At 58.9% G+C, this 21369-nt stretch overlaps 1 protein-coding gene across 7 annotated transcripts in view; it reads left to right on the forward strand.

Moving 5' to 3' along the window:
* The window catches only part of NOL4L (nucleolar protein 4 like), a 129392-nt gene extending 108431 nt beyond the window's left edge, over positions 1-20961 (forward strand). For 6 of the 7 annotated variants that reach the window (XM_059895875.1, XM_059895876.1, XM_059895881.1 and 3 more), the window contains 6 exons: positions 7654-7922; positions 10291-10476; positions 10556-10747; positions 10936-11058; positions 11501-11702; positions 16281-16947. In XM_059895875.1, the coding sequence (XP_059751858.1) occupies positions 7654-7922; positions 10291-10476; positions 10556-10747; positions 10936-11058; positions 11501-11702; positions 16281-16501 (1193 nt within the window). In that variant the 3' untranslated portion in view covers positions 16502-16947. The other variant, XR_009497472.1, reaches the window with a different exon arrangement.
* The last annotated feature ends 408 nt before the right edge of the window (positions 20962-21369 follow it).

A 21369-nucleotide genomic window follows, 5' to 3' on the forward strand; every position in this document is an offset into this window, starting at 1 on the left:
GCAACTTGGACACCTCTCTAGGGGCTGAGACCCCAGGGTCCCTGCGCTGAGCAAAATGATTTCAGTTTTAGGGGGAAATCACAAAAATCTGGGTCTGCGCTAACATGGGAGCCACAGACCGCTATCGAAAAGGGCTCGTGCAAATTGAGGTGTACCGTGTAAAATACACGCTGAGTTTCAAAGACTTTGTATGAAAAAAGGATGTAAGGTATCTCAGATTTAACATGGTATTAATTATTAGTTGAAATGATACTATTTTGGATATATTGGGTTAAATAAAGTAGTTTATTAAAATTCATTCCACTTGTTTTTTTTTTTTTTACATTTTTTAACGTGGCTACTAGAAAACTGACAATTCCGTAGGTGGCTCGCGTTAAGTTTCTGTTGGACAGCGCCGCTCTGGACTCTGAGGGCCTCAGGTGTTGATACCAGCTTCAGGAACGAGTCATAAAAGGGCAGGAAGGTGGATGCTGTGGAACAGAGGTGCTGGGGGTGTTAGGGGGCAGGAGTGGAGCCGGGATGGGGAGCAGGGGCTGGGCCAGGCCTTTGGAACCACAGGGATGGAGCGGGGTAGCGTTCAGGAGGGGCAGCTAGGTGGGCAGCGGGGTCCGAAGGCAGACTGTGGGGCAGATGCCCGGTGTGGCCCCACCGCCCAGGATGGTGGGGTCCCAGTGACACCGCCTCACCCGACTCCTCGGTGTCCCCCGTTTGACCCCAGGGCCCTCTTCCGGGAGGAAGAGCAGGGTAAGCCTGCCAGGAGCCTGGTGCTCCTGGGAACCATGCATCATGTCAACACAGCCTGGCCACTGGCCTTTGTCAGAGCGGAGGCCAGCCCTGGCGAGGCGCGCACCCCAAATTCAGAGCAGAGTCAGTGCCCCCGGACTGCAGCCCGAAGCCACGTGGGTGGGGGGAGGAGGGGCTGGCTCTTCCACATCCTGGGGGCCGCCAGGCCGCGGTGGGGCTGCGGCTCCAGCACTCTCCCCTCCCCGCCTCCTCCGGGCCCACGTCCTGTGTGTGTGAATTATCGACGCCCCCTCCTCTCCCCTGCCTGGAAGCCCGCCGAGGAAGGGGTGCTTCCTGCGGCAGCCCAGCCGCACCTCTGGCCACAGCAGGCAGCCTGCAGCGGGCACTCCGGGCTGGTGGGGCCGTACGCCCGGCCCGTGGTCCCAGGGCCGGTGGACCTTCGCGCTCTTGCCCAGCCCTCCTTGGGAGCCTGCGAGGGTCGCCCCTGGGAGAGGGCGCCGCTGGCTGTGGCCCCAGAGCCCGGTGTGGCGATTGGCGGCTCGCACAGAGCCGGGCTTGTGCGGACTGCGGGGCGCTGGCGCCCACATAAGGGCATTGTTTGCTGAGGTAAAAGGGGTTTTTGTCTCCTTCTGGAGACTGGACAGAAGGAGGAACAATTTCCCCCATTCATCACTAATTCCCCCATTTGAATAGCAGCGCATTGCCCCGCGTTACATAGATGGGCACGCAGTCCTTCCCTGCCCATAGGCATTCCGGGCACAGGTGGTGGGCCCTGTGTCCTGCCCAGACCGGGGAGCTGCCCTTCGCCGGAGCCAGGGAGGCCTGGTTTTGTGGACATGCTCGGCAGGGGTGCGTTCCCGCCGCCTCCCCGTGGCCCCGCACTGCACTTGTCCCTGTCGCTGCGGTCACAGGCTGAGGGCAGTCCTGTCCTGCTGGCGTTGTTCGGGGCTCCAGCCGGCCGGCTGTGGGTGGGGTGCCCACCCTGGAGGGGCCTCCTGCCACAGCTGCACAGATAAGGACCAGGTGGAGACAAGAGGGTCACTTCCAGCTCCGTGTCCCGTGCCTGGAGGCCTGCACCCCCGGAAGGCCCGACTCCTGCCCTCCGTGTACTGGGCCCTTGGTGCCCATGGGGCCAGCTGGGTTCTTTCACAGGGTCATAAAGTGTCAGAGCCCAAGAGGGCGTCAGCGGCAACTCCCTAGACTGCAGATAAGAGGAGCCAGGGAGGCGGGCTGTGCCCAAGGTCGGGAGACAGCGCGGCCCCGCACCTGCTCCCCCGGCCCTGCTCCTCGGGCAAGGGTTTGCGTGCGTGACTCCCTAAGTCACATTTTTTTGGAGAGGGTTGGGAGGAGGAAAGAACTAGGAACGGATCAGAACCCAGCTTGCCCCAGCCTGGGATGATGATGTTTCTCCCTCTTCCTTTCCCCACACAGTGCCAGGCAGGTCTCTGGGCCAGGGCTGTGCCGGGCGCTGGGGGAGGGCGGGCCCTGCAGCCAGCCCCTCCTGGGTTTGGGGTGGCCCACAGTGAGGAGAGGGCCAGTGGAGGCTCCGTTCCCTCGGGCCCTCCCGGGGGCAGGACCGTGGATTACTCAGAGACCAAACCAGGCACACGTGATGCAACCTGCCTCCGGCCAGCTTTAGCAGTTAAGGAAATCATTGGCTCCTATAACCAGAAAGTCTAGGGCCTTCTTTGGCTTTGGGCACGGACGGATTTAGGGAGGATTTGTCTGTGCCAGCTTGTCAGCCCTGCCTTCTGGGTGAGGGCCTCCCTGCTGAGTGGGCTCAGCAGCCCCTGGGGTGAGGGGAGGGTCCCTCTTCCCAGTCGTTTCTGCAAAAGCCCCTGGACTGACTTTCATGGGTCGAGCTTGGTCAGATGCCCATCACGGATCGCTGTGATGGACTGTGCTGACTGGCTGGGCCTGGGACGCGTGCTCACCCTGGAAGACTCGGGGTGCCCTCACCAGAGGAAGGGGTGTGGTTTCTGGAGAGGCAGGAACGATCTGGGGCAGCTTACGGGGGCGCTGGGCACAGACCATAGACATAATATGTAAGGAGGTGATAAACACTCTGAAAAAAACGGGTAAAGGGGTCAGCGTGTCAGAGTGGGGGCAGGGAGATCTTACTGAGAAGGTGACCTTTCAACAAAGCCCTGGAGGGAAGGGAACTCCGAGTGTCCCGAGAAGAGGGAACAAGGGCAGAGGCCAGGGCACACAGCTGGATGGGGTGACAGCGAGGGTGGGAGGGCCCAGCGGGCCTGGGGAGAGTTTGGCTTCAGCTTGGGGGTTTGAACTCAGTCCGTGGACTGCGGCCGGGTCATCACCACTGCCTCGGGGGCCTCTGGACAGATACAGCCGCTGCCTCGGGGCCTCTGGACAGATGCAGCCGCTTTTCTTGTCCTCAGCAGCCCTCTGCCCTGCTTTGGTCAGGGGGCTTCAGCCCTTGCCCCAGGGCCTTCTCAGCATTGTCCTTGGAGGCTTCTCCCAGAAAGCCTGCCCTGCCTCCCTTCCTTCCTCCTGCCCAGCACCCACCCTAGTTCCACCCTCCCTGGGGTGAGATCCGCAGCGGGTGGTCCAGAACTGGGGCCTCGATGGGTGCTGCGGTCAGAGAGGGCTTCCCAGAGGAGGAAGGGGTTGCAGGGGGAGGGGGGGGGACAGGGATCAAGGGCGAGAAACTCCAAGGCTCTCTCCAGAGCCCAGTGTCCTCTAGAACCTTATGTTTGGTTTCTTGCTCCCTAGAGTATGAGCCCCAGGACAGTGACCACCCCCATCTTTTCACCTCAGTGTCCCCAGTGCCCCACACAGGCCTGACGCCCAGTAAGTGTTCGAGAAAGGAAGGGACGAGGGCAGGAACAGCATCTTCCCGGCCCTGTCCCTCTCCCACCTCCCCTTACCGTGCCCACCTCAGATCTGGCACCAAGCTGGGCTCCGAGGGGACCCCGGAAGCCCACAGTCCAGTCTGGAAAAGCCATGCTCGGGAAGCAAGTGCATTACGAAGTGAGAAGGCCTGGGCAGGGGCAGGGAGTCGGGGTTTTTTTTAAGCACCTATTCTTTGTGCCAGGTATTGTCTACACCTTATAAATCCTATTTTACTGACATGGCACCCATTTTGAAAGGAAGTGAAGGAGTGTCTTCAAGGATACACAGCCTCTCTGCATTCTGCCTAAAGCCCATGGCCTCCCTCGTCGGCAGGAAGTGGACCCCGGGTTGCAGGCAGCCCATGAGCAGGTTAAGGGCGGCGTGTTGGGGGGTGGGGGGAGGCACTTGTGACTCACCTTTGCCCCAGAGGAGGGCTCTGTGTGTGTCGCTGGCTTTTCCTGACCCCAGATGCAGAGTGGAGGCGGGAGAGGCTTGGCCCCTGGATACATGCGGTGGCAGCAAATGGAGCTTGTAAACTGGAGCCCACTGGCCTACTCAAGGATTTTTGTTTTGTTTTGGGGGAATTTTTTGTGGTGAAAAATTTTGTGAAACATAAAATTTGCCATTTAACCATTTTTAAGTGTACAATGCAGCAGCGTTAAGTACGTTGACAATGTTGTGCAACCAGCACACGTTATTTCCAAAACAGAGTTTTCATTACTCTAAACAGAAACTCTGTAACCATTAAGCAATAACTCCCCATATCACCTTCCCCCAGTCCCTGGTGTCCCCTCATATACTTTCAGTCTCTATGAATATGACTATTCTAGATACTGCATGTAAGTGTCCTCATTCAATACCCGTCCTGTTGCTTCTGACTTATTTCACTTAGCTTAACGTTTCCACAGTTCATCCATGTTATAGCATGTATCAGAGTTTCATTACTTTTTATGGCTGAATAGTATTTCATTGCATAGATAGACCACGTTTTGTTTGTCCGTTTGTCCAGTAAGGTTTTTCAAAATGTGAACAATGTAAGTCAGTCACCAATATTTAAAAATCTGGATATTTACATAATGGTGCATATTTCCAGTTTCTTCTAAAAACTTGGAATGCATAGCTACACGAGGTCCGGGCTCCTGACCTCATGGGTCTCATCTGCCCAGCCACTTCCCCTATCAGACTGAGGTGGCATCTGCCTACTCGGAGGGGCCGTGCCACCATTGGAGCCAGCGCCTGAGGTGCACAGCCCTGGGGTGAGGGTGTTGGCAGCTCAAGAGTCTGGGCCAGCACCCTGGGCTCCTGAGCTGGAGGGCCCTGGGAACACACACACACACACACCCGTGCGCACACACACACACACCCACGTGCGTGTGTCCTCACAGCACCGAGCCTCCTTCATGCTCATGCCTGGAGATGCACAGGGCGAGAGGGTCCGTCCTCCCTGGAGGGAATCTAGCCGGGAGGCAGGCAGTCGGGGTGCCACCTCTGGGCCCGTTCCTGGTGTGATGCTGCAGGAGGCCGTTGGCCTGACGCCCATGCTGAGCGTAGTGACAGTTGGCTCCCTCTGTGCTTGGTGTGGTGCCCATTGACCCTCCTAGCAACCCCTCCTTCCAGAGGAGGAAGACAAGGCCCTCTGAGGTCAAGCAAGTGGCCTTTTGGGGGTGGTGCCAGGATGTGAAGTCACATCTGCAAGGTGAGCTAAGAATGGGCACCGGCCAGAGCTCAGAGGAGCTCAGACAGTTGGCCAGGAGGGGTGTCAGTCCTTGCCCTCCAGCTCCTCGACCCTGGCAGAGACTTCTGAATCCCGGGTGCTGGGGCTTCTCTGGCAATGGGCCCAGCCCTGGTGGGGACGTAGGCAGCTCTCAGGACCGACCCTGAGCCACTGAAGGAGGCATGAAGTATCCCTCGGAAGGATGGGCACCAGGCTGGGCTCGGGGCTCTGAGTACCTCCTTCCTAGGGACAGTGGAGGAAGGAGGCCTACTCTGAGAAGGTAGCATTGAGCCAGGTCTTGAAGGTGGACTGACATTTACTGAGCTGGAAGCAACATGGCAGGCAGGCAGCAGAGCCCAAGCAGAGGCCTGGAGGTGTGAGGCTTCAGAAGTGGCCCAGCATAGTGGGACCTGGGCTGAGGGAGGCTGCAGAGATCATGGGACCAAGAACACACCCGGCAAGAGTGGCGACTCTTCTTGGGCAGGCTGTGGGGAGCAGGAAGGTTAGGGAACAGGGGAGTGATAGTTAGACTGGTGCTGGGAAAGGGTGCGGTGAGCGAGGGGAGCTGGGGTGCTGAGGGGGGAGGTCGGCCAAGGAGGCTGGATGGGGTGGGGGTGGGGTGGATGTGGTTTGGCAAGTTGGTGGCCCATTCACTTTCTGTGTGTTTCAGTAATGTGCATCTGTCCCCCCAGGAGGGCTGGCATCTTGGTATCTTGGTGGTAGTCACTACTTTGTTTCTCAGCTTGGGACAGAGCCAGCACACAGTAGGTGCTCAGTAAATACTACTCATTCCACAAATATCTAGGTTGGTGGCTGGAGACACTGCCAGAAGAAAACCAGACCCATCTGTGATTGAGGAGGAGGGGATGGGCGGTGAGGTTCCAGAGGTAGCAGGGCGGCTAGCCTGGGGACTGTGGGATGTAGCTGAGCAAGGCGAGGGGATCTTTGGGGTGGCTTTGAGTAGAGCCTAGAGCTGCCCTGCAGGAGGATGGAGAGAGCAGTGACTGCCCAGAGGAAGAGGGGGAGAAGGAGGGGCATCCTGGCCCAGGGGACCTGCGGCAGCCGAGGGGGAGGGGTGCCATGGTGCGGAGGCCTTTCCCATCCCCCTCTGCCCTGGGCCCTGGGTGCTTGATGGGCAGCCCGGCCCCGCCCCTGGGCAGCCGGGAGGCCAGTGATTGGTTGGCGAGCTAGAGCCGCTTGGTCGCCATGGGGACGCTCCGGAGGTGCGCGTGCCCAGTGCCCAGCACCAGGAACTAAATCTTCATAATCTGCCGGCTGGGAGGGTGGGGGTGGGGTCGTGCGCGACCCTGGCCTGGGGGAGGGGGTGGCCTGGGAGGCGGTCAGGGCTCACAGTGGCCGCCCCTCCCCCACCCACTCTGGTTGCAGGTGCAGAGCCGCTTGGGCACCTGGGCGCCACCAGGAACCACGCGGTACTCACCTGACAGTGACCCCGGGATCTTGAGCGTAGCTTGGGCCTCTGCCTTCTCAGCTGATCAAGCAGGAGGCTGGGGCAGGGTGGGGGAAAGGGGCCTGGAATTTATCTGAAGTGTCTAGGCCCCTAGTTAAAAGTTTGTCCTCCTAGATCCCCCAGCAATGCCGTGCTGTCTGCAGCAGGGGGCGCCCTCCACAGAGCTTTGTTGGGCTGTCACTTCAGGAAAGCAGGGATGGCCCATGAGGTGCCAGGGATGCACCCGCAGCCCTGGCTCTGGGTGTTCAGTGCCATGTGGCCGTGCACCAAGGGCAGATCTCTGTCTGCACAGGCTGCCAGGATTGGCCTGGGCCTGCTTGCTGGAGAGAGTGACTAACTGGGGCAGGGGTGTCACAGTGGAGCCATCCTTCCTCAGGCAGAGGATGGAGAAGTTCGAGGGTCTGCTTTGGGGAAGGGGTCCTGTGGGGAGAGGGTGTAAAGGGGCAAGGCAGTGGTGAGCTGGAGGAAGAGGGGGGCACTGGCCAGGCCCCATGCAGCCCCTGGGGTGTCCGAGGACCTCTGGACCTGCGGCAGGCAGGTCAGACTTGAGGCTGCAGCCACTCACTCCCGGGCCCTCCAAGCTGGATATGGCTTTTGTGGGGTGGAGGGCAGGAGGCACGCTCCATGGCCGCTCCGCTCCTGATGGCCCCAGTTTCTGGCAGAGGGACCCTGCCCCCACCTCAGGCTGGGGCAAGGCTAGCCTCTTGGCGCCCCCGGCGAGGACGGCAGCGCTCACCTAGTGCCCAGGGATGCTCGTGAGAACAACACAGGGCAAGTACCCCCTGTGGCTGCCGTGGCCACGTACCTGCTGGGGGGGGTCTCAGGGGACAGTGGGTGCTGAGGTGGGGCCTCACACCCAGGCCTCTTGTTTCAGACGACTCCTCTTCCGAGAGCGGCAGCGGCAATGGCTCCTCCACCCTGAACCCGTCCACCTCGAGCAGCACACAGGGAGACCCCGCCTTCCCCGAGATGAATGGCAACGGCACCGTGGCCCCCGTGGACTTCACCGCCACCGCCGAGGATCAGCCCATCAACCTTTGCGACAAGCTCCCGCAGGGCTCAGCGCTTGGCACGCCCTCCTACCCCTCCGACGCCGATGGACTGCGGAGCCGCGTCAAGTACGGGGTGAAGACCACCCCCGAGGTGTGTGGGGCTGCGGGCTGCTGGCCCGCCAGAGCTGTGAGCCTCTGCCGCGCCCATACACGGCAGGGTTGTGCGGGGCTGAGGTGAAATCACGCGTACCGGGGTTGTGACACCAAGTCAGGGTGGTAGCCGTGGCTGCTCTGCCATCATTTTCCTGGGGAGGCTCTGGAATGGGAGACCGCTCAGTTGACCTCGAGCAAGGTCCTCACTTCTCTCAGCCTGCACCCCCATCTGTGAAGTGGGGTTGTTGGCCTCTGCCTTGGTGGACGTGATGGGTGACGTGTGGCCTGGCCCCCCTCTGCCTCCAAAACAGAGTCTGCTGTGAGGAACAGCAGCAAGTGGGCTACATTCAGCACAGAGGCCCAAGGCCTCATGTTTTCTGGCTACTCTGCATGCCTGTCCCCATTCTACAGATAGTGCAGAAAAAAGGTGAGGCCTTTGTTTGTGGCCCCAGGGATGTGGATGTGTGAAACTCAATAGACCAGGCTAACGGGGGGGCGGACAGGTGCCCCACCATTTGGCGCTCCCCTCCCCCTCCCCTGTTGCTTCCGAAAGCCATCTCCGGGCCACTGAGGTCTCCTGCAGCAGTGCAGTGCGGCATGGGGGGCGGGAGCTCTCCTGGGGGGTGTTTTCTTCTGCCCGGGCTAGGGGGGCCAGAGGTGCCTTCTCAGAGCCCTACACTCCTGGGCTGCAGCCACGGGCCCCTGCACAGGTTCCTTCCCCTCCCAGGGCCTGTTTTCTCTTCTGCAGAGGGTGTGGGGTGGGTGCCAGTGCTGGCTTCCAATGACGTGTCTCGTGGGAAGGTTCTGTACAAATGAACGGGTGTTCAGTCGTCGCTGTGTGTCTGAGCCCAGGCTGCGGGGCAGGTACTGGGCCAGAGCACTGTCTTCCCTTCTTTGACTGGGTCCCAGGGGCAGGCACAGCTGCTGCCTCGGCAGGCAGAGAGCCAGAGAGCATGAGTTTGCCACCGCGGCCTTAGGCCATGTGTGTGGACCATGGAAGTGAGATGGGAGCATGAGCGCCACTGATAGCTCTTCTGTCTCCACTGACGCTGGCAGAGGATTGGCCAAAGAGCACCTGGGAATGTGACTTGCCCAAGGCGCCTTTGACCCTCGGTTGCGAGTCTGACACAGCCCAGTGGGAGGCCAGAGGACCTGGGTGTCCTTTCCCCTTCAGAGTCTATGTGTGGATCAAGAGATGGGCACGAGGCCAGGGACCCTGGGAGGGCCGACCCCGGTGGGTGTGGTCACATGGAGGCTGGTGGTGGCAGCTACCGTGGGGCAGGGCACCAATCAGTGTCTGTCTTTATACGTTTGTCAGCAAGAGCTGTATGCCGTCTGGGCCACTATGTGGCCACGTTGCAGGGTGTGATCTGCGGCTGTTTGTTTCCTGGGCCTGACTGCCTACTAGATGCCCACCTCCTTGAGAGCAGGGACCATGTCTCCAGGACACTGCTAGTCAGGGTACCACTGAGTGAAGTCAGGACTCGCCAAAGCCGCAAACTTTCTAAAAGGCAAATGACAATGGTCCTCGGGGAGCCTTCCCAGAGCACGTGTGGCAGGGGGCAGGAGACCGGATGGGAACTGAGCAGCAAAGGATGAAGAAGATGGAAAAAGCAGAGAGGAGAGTGGGGAAGTGCATTCCCAGGAGAGCTGGGGAAGGGTCTTGTTCCAGGAGGGGCTCAGGGGGTGGGTCCCTTCTCTACTGCAGGACAAGGTGACTGCCCAGTGGGCTGTGCCTGGTTCCCTCTCCCCTTCCTACACACGCTCTGCATCGGGGCTCACGGTGACTTCCAGGGGTGGCGGCAGACAGGAGAAGCCCAGCCCGGGAGCTGCGGGGATGCCCTTTTGCCTGATGGGCCTGTCTGTTTGGCTGGTTCTCTCCCAGCCCATCTGTTCCTCATCCCCGACAGACAGCACACTCACTGCTTTTGTGACACCTCGGTTGTCAACTCAGGGTTGCAGCCCCTTGGGGACCAGGGAGGAAAACCCCGAAGCCAGAACAGATCTTGGCACAAGCAGGAGAGGCTGGCTGGTGGCGGGAAGGAGCCCTTTCTGTGTTTGCATTTCCCTCGTGCGATGAGGCACGTCCTGGCGTGGGCACTGCTGCGGAGTAAACCACTATCCCCTCCACTGAAGTCCTCCAGGGCGCCAGGCCTCTGCATGTGTGGTTGTGGGCAGTCCTTCCTACAGCCGCCCAGGGAGGGGCGGCAGCGTCGCTGTCCCCGTGTCACAGGGGGAAGGAGCAGAAGGAAAGTGACTTGCTCAGGGCCTTGCAGCGTGGCTCACGTGGCAGCTGGGTGTGCTCGCCGCGCCTGCCCCCACGCTCACCGTGGCCTGACCCTCTGCCCCACCCCGCCCTCTCTCAGTCCCCCCCCTACAGCTCGGGGAGCTACGACTCCATCAAAACCGAGGTCAGTGGCTGCCCTGAGGACCTGACGGTGGGCCGGGCCCCCACAGCAGATGACGACGACGATGACCACGACGACCATGAGGACAATGACAAGATGAATGACTCCGAGGGCATGGACCCTGAGCGCCTCAAGGCCTTCAACGTGAGCGCCCGCCCGGGACGGCCGGCTGGGGCGGGGGCTCAGCCGGGCCAGCCCTTCCCACAGCCTGTGTCTCCTGCAGATGTTCGTGCGTCTCTTTGTGGACGAGAACCTGGACCGCATGGTGCCCATCTCCAAGCAGCCCAAGGAGAAGATCCAGGCCATCATCGAGTCCTGCAGCCGGCAGTTCCCTGAGTTCCAGGAGCGGGCCCGCAAGCGCATCCGCACGTACCTCAAGTCCTGCCGGCGCATGAAGAAGAACGGCATGGAGATGGTGAGCCCCAGGCTCCCCGCACCCTCCCGGCCGCCCGGGCGCTTTTCCCACAGCCCTCCCAATACCCCTGGAAGCAGGCGTTGTGGCCCCGGGTTCACAGAGGAGCCCAAAGCCCAGTGCTGCCCTGCCCACCTCTAGGGCAGGGTCTCTGCACCCTAACACTGGCTCCATCCCCATTCTGCCTGCAGACCAGACCCACACCTCCCCACCTGACCTCGGCCATGGCAGAAAACATCCTGGCAGCTGCCTGTGAGAGCGAGACGAGAAAAGCAGCCAAAAGGATGCGCCTGGAGATCTACCAGTCCTCTCAGGTGCCTGCTCGCTGCCAGCCACTGGGAGGGTGTCCTCAGCCATCCCGCAGATACTACCACGGCCCCTGGGTGCAGAGGGAGCAGGGAGGGCATCCTCAGATGGGAGATGGAGATGCTGGGGGGAGGCGGGTGGTGGTGGTGGGGGAGTCAGAGGAGCCCAGACACAAAGGCCTTGCAGACCTAGGAAGGGAATCTGGACTTCATCCCGAGCCCTGAGAGTGTCTTCAGCCGGGCAGGGACAGATTAACTCTGCCATGAAGATAGATGAGCAGATGGGGGGCTGGGGGAGGCCCTGGGCAAGGCAGCCACGGGGAGAGGCAGAGTCCTGCAGGTCCCGTGTCGGGTCCCAGCAAATCTGGGGCCACCAGCCACCCCCGTCCAGGAACCGTGGTCAGGGCTTGCTGCGCCTGTGGTTCCCCAGCGCCTGCCTCCCGCTCTGCAGGACGAGCCCATAGCCCTGGACAAGCAGCACTCCCGGGACTCTGCAGCCATCACCCACTCCACCTACTCACTGCCAGCCTCCTCCTACTCCCAGGACCCTGTGTACGTCAACGGTGGCCTGAACTACAGTTACCGTGGTTACGGGGCCTTGGGCAGCAACCTGCAGCCCCCTGCCTCCCTCCAAACAGGAAATCACAGTAATGGTGAGTGCGGGACACCAGGCTCTGCGGCTCCCTGACCAGCCGCCTTGGGAAGGGGGCGGGGCAGGCGGGGAAGCAGCAGAGGCAGGCCGGGAAAGTGACTCCTTCTTGGCACAGGGACCCTCCCCATCTCATAATCTTAGCCAGTCCTTAGCTTGGAAGACAAGGTTAAAACGAACAGCCTTCCACTCCTTTCTGGCCTCCCCGGAGGCTTGCTGGGCCTCTCCCTGGTCCCCCGCCGCTGCCCCACTGCCACCTCCACGGGCCACTGGGAGCAGAGTCCCAGCCAAGGCCCTGCTCTTCACCTGAGTTGAGCCTCTCCACACCCTCATCTCACCCAAAATGACCAAGTCTCAGTGAGACGGTCGCTGGCCCAGGTCTTGCAGAGTTGATGGCAGAGCCAGGATTTGGTCCCAGGCAGGTCACCTCCCTCTCCAGGCCACCACTTAAGACCTCACATGTGAGATGAAGGTTCTTTTTTTGAAAAGCATTTCTTCATTTTTAAAAAACATTTATTTATTTTATTTTATTTATTTTTGGCTATGTTGGGTCTTCGTTGCTGTGCGCGGGCTTTCTCTAGTTGCAGCGAGCAGGGGCTACTCTTTGTTGCGGTGCGTGGGCTTCTCATTGCGGTGGCTTCTCTTGTTGCAGAGCATGGACTCTAGGCACGCGGGCTTCAGTAGTTGTGGCACACGGGCTCAGTAGTTGTGGCTCACGGCTCTAGAGCGCAGGCTCAGTGGTTGTGGTGCACGGGCTTAGTTGCTCCGTGGCATGTGGGATCTTCCCAGACCAGAGCTCGAACCTGTGTCCCCTGCATTGGCAGGCGGATTCTTAACCACTGCGCCACCAGGGAAGCCCCGAGATGAAGGTTCTTTCACCTGGGAGCAGGGCCCCAGCCCTTTCTGCTGCACTGTGGGGCCCCATCTAGGTCACCTGGGGCAGTGGTTAGCCGTCTGTCCCCCACTCTAACCCCAGGAGCTGGTGATTCCCTAGGTGCCCCCTGTAGCTCTGCCCAGGTGACTCTGATGCAGACGGAACACAGGCCAATATTGGAGAAACAGTCCCCAAAAGATAGAAACCTCCCCATGGAGCTAGGTGCTGCCCTGAGTGCGGACCTCAGGCCCTTTCACGCTGAGGCCTGGGTGGCAGGTGCAGCAGGGGAAGAGCGGGTTCCCCCGGTGGAGGGCAGCCTGGCGGCCTCCCGGAGCTGGCGGGGTCAGGTGGGGGTGATCTCAGGGCCTCTTGAGCCAGGTATCTGGATTTAGTTCTGTGTGCAGCGGGAGCCACAGATAGGCTTTAACCAAAGGAGGCTATGAATTGTGCTGTCTGCCCTTGTGGTGAGATTTTAATGGGTAGTACAGGAGGCAGAAGCAGTGTGCTTTGGGGGTCGTTCAGAGGCGAGAGGAAAGGCTGGGGGTGACAGCAAGTTGCTGCTCGACGAGTAGGTTAGAGGAAGGTGCCACCCGCAGGCCAGGGAATTCTGGTTCTAGGTCTTGGCTGAACATGCCTGAGAATTCCTCTCAGGCCCTTGTCCTTGGCCATGGGAGACCCCTTACTGTTCCTGGGCAGCGATGGAGGCAGCTGGTCCCTACCCATGGCAGAAAGCCCAGACACCCTCGCTCACCTTGCCCCCTACCACCGGCAAGTACGTGTGGGTCCCTGGAAGATTCCTGCCTGGGCTTAACTTCTCATCCTTTCCTAATGCCTCTTAACCTAAAATAAGAGGCTGCCTGGCCCTAATCCCTGAGGCTGAGGCCAGAGTGGCCAGCTGCAGCAGGGGTGAAATGGCTGTCCCAGGCGGGCTGCTTTCCTTCCGGGAAGGAGCACGATCTGACAGCCCTGCTGAGTGGGGGACCCTGGTAGAGTGTGTCTGGAGACAGGTGCGGGGCGGGAAGTTAGAGCCCCCCCCCCCTGTTGCGCATGGGGAGAGTCCTTCCCAGGGGGCAGGCGATGGTGATAGGCCCCCACCTGGCACCACACAGCAGGGCCTGTCTCGGGCCGCAGCTGCCAGGGCTGCTCCGGCCTCTCTTGAGGGCCAGGCCTGCTGCCCTCCCGCCCTGTTCACACTTGCCGGAGAGGCTTCAAGAAAGGCCACTAGCTCTGCCCCTGTACCTCAGTCTCCCTGGTTCCTTAGAAGTGGGTGGCGAGGTCACGGAGGCCGAGATCTGCTCGCTGACCTCCTGCCTGGGGCAGTGGCGTCCTGTGAGCACTGGGTTTGGGTCCAGCAGTTGGAAGAACACCACGGGCAGTCCCAGTCCCACTGCCCTCCCAGCAGCAGCCCTTAAACGAGGGTTCAGCCCATTTGGCACCTTGGTTGGGCAGTCGTGTTGGTGGCTCAGAGCTCCTCACTTAGATCATGGGTGGATCTGGAAATCCAGGTCAGCCCAGATAGACTCAGGCTCTGCCTGTCTTACCTGGGGTGCTGGGCAACTCGCACCCGCTCCGGCCCCTCTAGCAACCACCAGGCCACCTGAGTGGCTGCCTGTAACCAGAGCCCTGGGGGAAGAGACAGAAGGCCTGCTCTGAGCATAGGAGTGAAGAGGACAAGGCTTGGGGGTGGAGGGAGGAAAGAGAGGAAGCCCAGGGCCAGCTCACACCCACGTGGCAGGTGGCTCCGGCCTTCCTCTGCCATCCCCAGCCAGTGTCTGGAGGGGACCAGACCCTGCAGCAGCCGGGAGCGAGCGCAGGCACCCCTGCCTGCTCCCAGACTATCCCCGCAGGCACCCCTGCCTGCTCCCAGACTATCCCCGCAGGCACCCATGTGGGAGCCAGCCACCTGCTTGGCTGCCCTTCCCAGCAGTTCCCAGCCCCAGTCCTTCCTCCTGTGTTTCATTTTAATGGACTTCCCTCGACCCTCAATTCCAAGGATGTTCCTTGGCAGGCCAGTTCCCAGGACCTCCTGCTTGACGTCCCTGTTCTCTGATTAGAGAAGAAATAACCCCATGTGACAGACTGTCCCATCTTAGATTCCAACTTCCTTCCCCTTTTGGGGGCTGCACCAGCTTCCTTTTAGCAGTAGTCGAGTTTCCACAATTTCTCCCAAGGTGTTATTTCTGGTCTATGTGTCTCCAGTGACAAGGGCTTGTCCATCTCTGTAGCAGCATAAAAACTGCCACTATAGGGAGTTCCCTGGTGCCCTAGTGGTTAGGATTCCGGGCTCTCACTGCCGTGGCCCAGGTTCAGCGCCTGGTCAGGGAACTGAGATCCTGCAAGACTCACAGTGCGGCCAAAAAAAAAAAGAAAGAAAGAAAGCTGCCAGTGTAGGTGCAATAATGATTCAAACTGGCTGTCGGAACCAGTGGGGTAGTGGGGAGCTGGCTGGTAACTGAGAACTGCCTCACACACCCATGTACGATGATCTCTGCTTATGGGGGTTGGGGGCTGGGCAGGGCACAGGGAGACGGACCTAGTTGGGTCACAGAAGGCCTCCCAAGCAAGCTTCCGCTCCCACACCGCCAGATCCTCTCCTTTGGCGGTTTTCTTGCTGAACACCTCGAAAGAATGCTCCAATTCCAGGAGCTTCTGTGTCTCCTGGAAGCCCTTTCCCAGTGGGCCTCCCGTAGGCTGAGCATCCCGAGCCGCGCCGAGGGTTTCACCGGCGTGGCTCAGCCCCAGGGCCGGGGGCCCAGGGAAGTTAGGAATCGCCCATGGTGGGGCCGAGCAGGCCGCCAGTCCGGGCTCGCTGACTCCAGAGCCACGGTGCACCCCACAGAGCCGTTTGGGAAAGGTGGAGGGGAGACCAGTCCTGGTGGCCCCAGCACACACCCCCAGTGTGTTGCGGTAAGACTGCAGGCTCCCTCTTTGTTGCCACCGTTCAAGGGCAAAGGGGAGGTGATTTCTCTAGAGGGCCCCTCTGGGTCCTGTCTGACCTTCCCACCTTCACACACCCACCCTACGCTCTCCCGTCCACCTCGCTTGGGCACAAGAGAACTTCTCAAAGGCAAGGGGCTTCGAGGTGCTGCAGCCCATCGGGAGGAGGCTCAGCCCCCAGCACCTCCCTCCACCTGCGCCTCCAGCCGCTCTCTGGAAGGGCGCGCTCTGTCTGGCCGCTCCAGCCCCGGCCTCTTTCCCAGGCCCAAGCAGGGCAGCCCAGGGCAGCCAGCCTCTTTCTTGCTCTTCCCCGGCGGCGGCGGTTGAGAAGCCCCTTCCTTGTCTCATGAGGCGCACACATGGGTGCTTCTTTTCCTGGTCGTCTGGGGCTTTCCACACCCTGTCCCCCTCGGGGGCGTCGGACCCCCACCTACCGGCAGTGTCTTAGCCGCCCCCTCCCCCCGCCAGCTCGAGGCCGCCTCCTCACCCGGAGACCAGAGCCCAGAGCGCAGAGGCCTGACAGTCCTCAGAGAGCAGCCGAGGTGCGATGAGTGCCAGGGAGCTGGCATCAGAGTCCTGCCCGGCCCGAGGCCAAAGCCTCCCCCCCGACCCCAACGCAGGATCACCCTCGGGCTTAACAGAGAACCCCACGTCTTGTCTGCAGGCCCCCATCTAAGCACTAGGGGTACAACCGTGGAGACAGACGAGGGCCTCGGGCCCCCAGGATAGGGGAAAGGGTGCCCCTCCTCACCCTGGCTCCCCTCCTCGCAGGGCCCACGGACCTCAGCATGAAAGGCGGGGCCTCCACCACCTCCACCACGCCCACGCCCACGCCCTCCAGCAACAGCACCAGCCGGACCATGCCCACTGCCCAGCTCAGCCCCACCGAGATCAGTGCCGTGCGGCAGCTCATCGCCGGCTACCGGGAGTCCGCCGCCTTCCTGCTGCGCTCAGCAGATGAACTGGAAAACCTCATTTTACAGCAGAACTGACCCAGCAGCACGTGGAGTGCACTACCCTAGGGAAGGAGGCTCTCCCAGCCCCGGACCGGCTTCCCGCCTCACCAGTTGGTACCTTTTGTTTTTTGAAAGAGGTGGATGCAAAAGAGCTGTTTCTAGCCACACTCCAAGCGCCTGAGACTCTGGGCACAAGGACACTTTTTTTTGGAATCTCACCACACGGGTGCTCTGACCTGCTTGGAAGAGGCCAACGGGGCAGCTTTGGAAGGGCTGGGGCTCCCCCTGACAAGGCGCTGGGGCCGCAGCTCTATTTAGAATCATCTTCGTGGACCCTGATGTTAGAATCCCACCCCCAGATAATTACCTTTCAAGTCTTAGGTGAGCAGAATTGCATATTTATTGAGAAAAACAAAGTGGACCCTTTCTTCCTCTCCCCTTAGTAATTTATTTTTCTGAAAATGGATTCTTTTGTGTTTGTACAGATTGCCAGTCTGTGTCTGTCTGATCAGAAGGATGTATCCCTGTGACCTAACATTCCATATCACTACACTGGCGCGGGCTGGGGGCCGGCAGGGCTGGGGGCAGCGGGGGCGCCGGGCTGGCTGGCCCTCTGAGCGCCCAGCCCCGCCAAGCAGGAGGACCTCACCCACACCCACTGCAGAGCAAAGACAAACAAAAGCGGCTCCCCCTTCCCCATCCCACAGACGCCCCAGTCACACGGTCACCCGTATTCTACCTCACACTCCAGCGTGGGCTTTTCCAGGATGTGCCCTGAGCCTGTTCTGAACGGCTGTCTCCCACCTCCCCCACCCAGTGTGTCTGCCTGGGAGGTAAGTCCAGAGGGGAGGCCAGGAGCTGGAGCCCAGGGAGGACCTCGGCCCTCGCGAGCAGCCGCTGGCCGTCCCCTGGCCCGGGCGCTTGACAGGACAGAGTGCTGGGGCACGGCAGCCGGCCAGCTGGGCCCTTGCCCTCACCCTGCCCCCAGGGAGCCAGGTCTGAACACTTCTCCGCACAGGCTCTGGCCCCTCGGACACCCGCCGGGAAGGGCCCCCGACCCCACCCCCCTCGTTTCTGCAGGGTGCGCCCCTGGCTGTCAGGAAAGGCAGCTGCGAGCTCCCGGGTGGACCGCAGCTCCCGTCCCCCGCCCCCGTGGCTGGAGGAAAGGGACCATCAGCAGAAGTGGAGAAGCCACCTGGGTTCTCCTAGGACCCGCCCTTCTGCAGGGGCCAGTCCTGGAAGAAACCCATAATCCCTGGAGTGTGAAAAAGGGCAAAAAGAAAAGGCTGGCCTGGCTTCCTTCCTCCCCGATAGGCACTTCCTCTTGCTCAGTGCAATACCTACCAGTGCTGCTAAAACCAGGGATTTGCCCAGACCTCACTAGGCCCACAGGGCCTCTCCATGCAACACTCCGTAGCCATGACAGCAGCCCTCTGCTGCCCGCCCCTGCCCGGAGCTGGCAGAAGCCCTCTGTTGCCTTTCCGCCCTCAGAGCAAAGAGGTCCCAGGGGAGCCAGGGCCGAGGGGACCCTAGGGTCGAGAGCCGCTCGACCCCAAAGCAGGCACCCCCTTCCCAAACCAGCTTTTCTGCAGCCAACTGCCTCCCGGCACTGGCAGACCACCCTCCGGAGGGGTGGTGAGGGGGCTCCAGCGTGGATGCCTCCCCCTCCTCGGATCCACGACTGAGCTACAGGCCCCGGATCCAGGAAGTCGGAAGGGCAGGGGGTCCTGCCCCCTGCCTGCTTCCAGCCCCGAGAGGTTGAGGGTGGCCTTTGCTCTCCCAAGTGGCCTCCAGCACCCCACGCAGCCACACCACCTCTGCCTTCCATCTGACTAGTCCCCAGGCTCCAGCCAGGGCCGGGACGCCGAGACCCACCGTCAGCACAGCACAAGCTCCAGTGCCCGAGGCCGCTCCCACCCCCCAGCGTCCACACGTCCCGCCCCCATCTGCTCAGTACTACTCCCGGACGTTTGAATTTGTGTAAATATTTATTTTTGTGTGTGAACAATACTACGAAAAGTAATCAGTAGATCTTTTGCAAAATGTTACCCCAGGCAATTTGTGAAAATCTTAATGTTGAAAACTGGCACAGACAATCGCCGCCTTAGAATTCTTGACATCAACTGCTTCACATGTCATTTCTCCTCCCGGAGGCAGTACCCAAGCCAGGCACAAACGGTTAGCTTTTCTGAACACACAGGAGTGAGAAAGACTGGGGAAGGGGCTTCCGCCACTACCCGCACAAGGGATTAGATCTGAAGCTCCGTATAAGCTACAGTGTGAAGTGTTTTTCTGAGTCAAGCTTGTCCTAACTGACCACCTTCAGCGGCCTTAGCACCGCGGTAAGAGTGTATGTAGGTTCAGTGTGCTTCAAAGAGAAAGGAAGCAAATGATGATAGTGGTCAAGGTCCACTGGGGCTCCCAGAGCCCCTCCAGGACAGTGGATCCCGTCACGTTGACCCCACCTCTTGGGTGGGCTCCTTCCTAGTGAAGCTGCACGTGAAGCCCTCGTGACGGCAGAATCAGGAGCAAGTTACTGTGTGGAAACAGGATTCCATTAGCTAGTCCAGTCAGGGAACTTGTTCAGTTTTGCTTTTGTTTTAAAAGATGCAGCGTCAACCCCATCCCTCTCCTCCGGACTTGGAGAAGCACCAAAGAGCTGGCTCTGCTGAACCCAGCTCGCTGCTGTCCCCCCTCACCCCAGGGACTGCCTTCTCCTAAAGGGGGCGTCCAAAGCCCTGCCCCACAGCCAGTTCTTACGGAGGGCCTCAGGGCACAAATTGATCATTTGGGATCCTACGTTTAAGAGGTAATGCAAGAATAGAATATACCAGTTCCAGAGTCTTTGCAGGGGGCTAATCCCACAAGGTTAGAATCAGAGGAGAAATGGGAATTTGGTCTTAGTGGTGGATCATCTGGTAGACCAGTGAGAGTACAACCCATCTAAAACTCATTTTACCGTCACCACTCAGTTTATACCCAAGGACAGTGTTGAGGGGGAGGGGGACCGGCAGGGCGTTGGAAGGTTTCAGAAGATTTCAAACAGGTGGAACCCAGCCATCCCTATTCCCAAGGGCCACTTATGACTCCAGGGGTGGTTATAGGATTAATTACCAGTTCATTTTCAAAATGCTGCTTTGAACTCAGAGGGTTGATACTTTTAATTTGTAATTTTTTGTAAAACTTTTTACAAGATAGTAAAGTATTTCACCAGAATACCAGTTTCAATCCGTCCATGGTCTGATTTTTATATAATTTAGTGGTGCTTTACAAACTTTGTTTTTGTTGTTTATGAGCTAAACAGCTCAGTCCTTTTTCGCCTGTATCTACCTAAGACCAATGTGAACCTTTGTATTTTTGCTCCTAATTTTGGACTCAGTGAAAGTGTACTGTTTACATGTACAGATGCCCCGGTCCCTGTGTGTCCTGCAAGACTCGCTCCTGAGGAGGAAGGTGCACCTCAAAGCTCATCTGCTTAGCAAAGCCACAAAACAAAAACCTCTCACTTTTTACCTATGTTTCCACCTAAAAACAAAAACAAGAAACCTACACCACACAGAACTCAGATTTGCTGAAGAATACTTTTCTAAGCTCAGAAAAATCTCCATGCGGCAGATGGCCCATATGCCTCTGTCATATGGTCCATTTAGGAGCAGGGCTCAGAAGGGAGACTTCCTTTCGGCTGCAGGTGGGAAACTGCGTGGACTCATGAAAAGTGAAAGTAGGACTTGGCTGCAGAGCCGGGGGTGGATATAGCTCTTCTCCTGACAGCCTGGGAATGGGAAGGTCACGTTGACTCATGGGAGCTTCAGGGTGAAGCCACCCAAGATTTAGGGACAACTCGAGAGGTTTCCAATCCCCTGGCATAATTTAGACACGTTGGGGAAGAGCGCAAGTTCCCCACCTGAGATGAGTTTTAAGACTTTCCAGTGCAGATGGTATAAGCATTTCTTCAGGGTCCCCTGGAGGCAGCTCATTCATGAGGCGTCACCTCTGGGGATGGGCAGGGGGCTCCAGACAGTAAGCATATGGCACTTAAGACAAACAGCAGATGGCACCAACTTTTAAAGATGACTCTTTATTACTTAATCAATGGCTTCACCTCTAAATTATATTTTTACAGATATGCACCTATGCAACTTAACGTGGCTCTTCTAAGCAGGTGAGGACTTCCTCCTCAATGCTCTATAAAAATTATTTGTGTTCTATATAGTGAGTTTTTCCAGTAAATGTGGCTTAATATTTTAATTCTTAGAATGTGTCTTCTCTATGTGATGCAACTAAATTCTGTTTTGTTTGTGGAATGACTAGCACAGGCCAACTCCCTCTCCCCTCACTTAACAAAAGACCAATGAGCTGTTAATCGAGCTGTTATCTCCATGGTATTACTTGCTAAATGCACTGATTTCATAAGTATGTGGAATCCTTTTTCTTTTGAATCTGTATATCATATATAAGACTGAATCTACTTAATAAACACTGAATAACAAACTGAATGCTTTATTTCCACTGTGTCCTCTCAACAGCAGCACTGCCAGCCAGTTCTGTTCCCTCCAACTCTAGTCTGGCACTGAAACACCATTCTACCAGTAGATGCCACCTTTTTAAAAAAAAATTTATTTATATACTTATTATTTTTGGCTGCGTTGGGTCTTTGTTGCTGCCCACGGGCTTTCTCTGGTTGCGGCGAGCAGGGGCTACTCTTCGTTGCGGTGCGCGGGCTTCTCACTGTGGTGGCTTCTCTTGTTGCGGAGCACGGGCTCTAGGCACGGCACGCGGGCTTCAGTAGTTGTGGCTCGCGGCCTCTAGAGCGCAGGCTCAGTAGTTGTGGCGCTCGGGCTTAGTTGCTCTGTGGCATGTGGGATCTTCCCAGACCAGGGCTCGAACCCCGTGTCCCCTGCATT

This window comes from Balaenoptera ricei, chromosome 15, assembly GCF_028023285.1.
Source record: "Balaenoptera ricei isolate mBalRic1 chromosome 15, mBalRic1.hap2, whole genome shotgun sequence".
NCBI classification, from domain to species: Eukaryota; Metazoa; Chordata; class Mammalia; order Artiodactyla; family Balaenopteridae; genus Balaenoptera; species Balaenoptera ricei.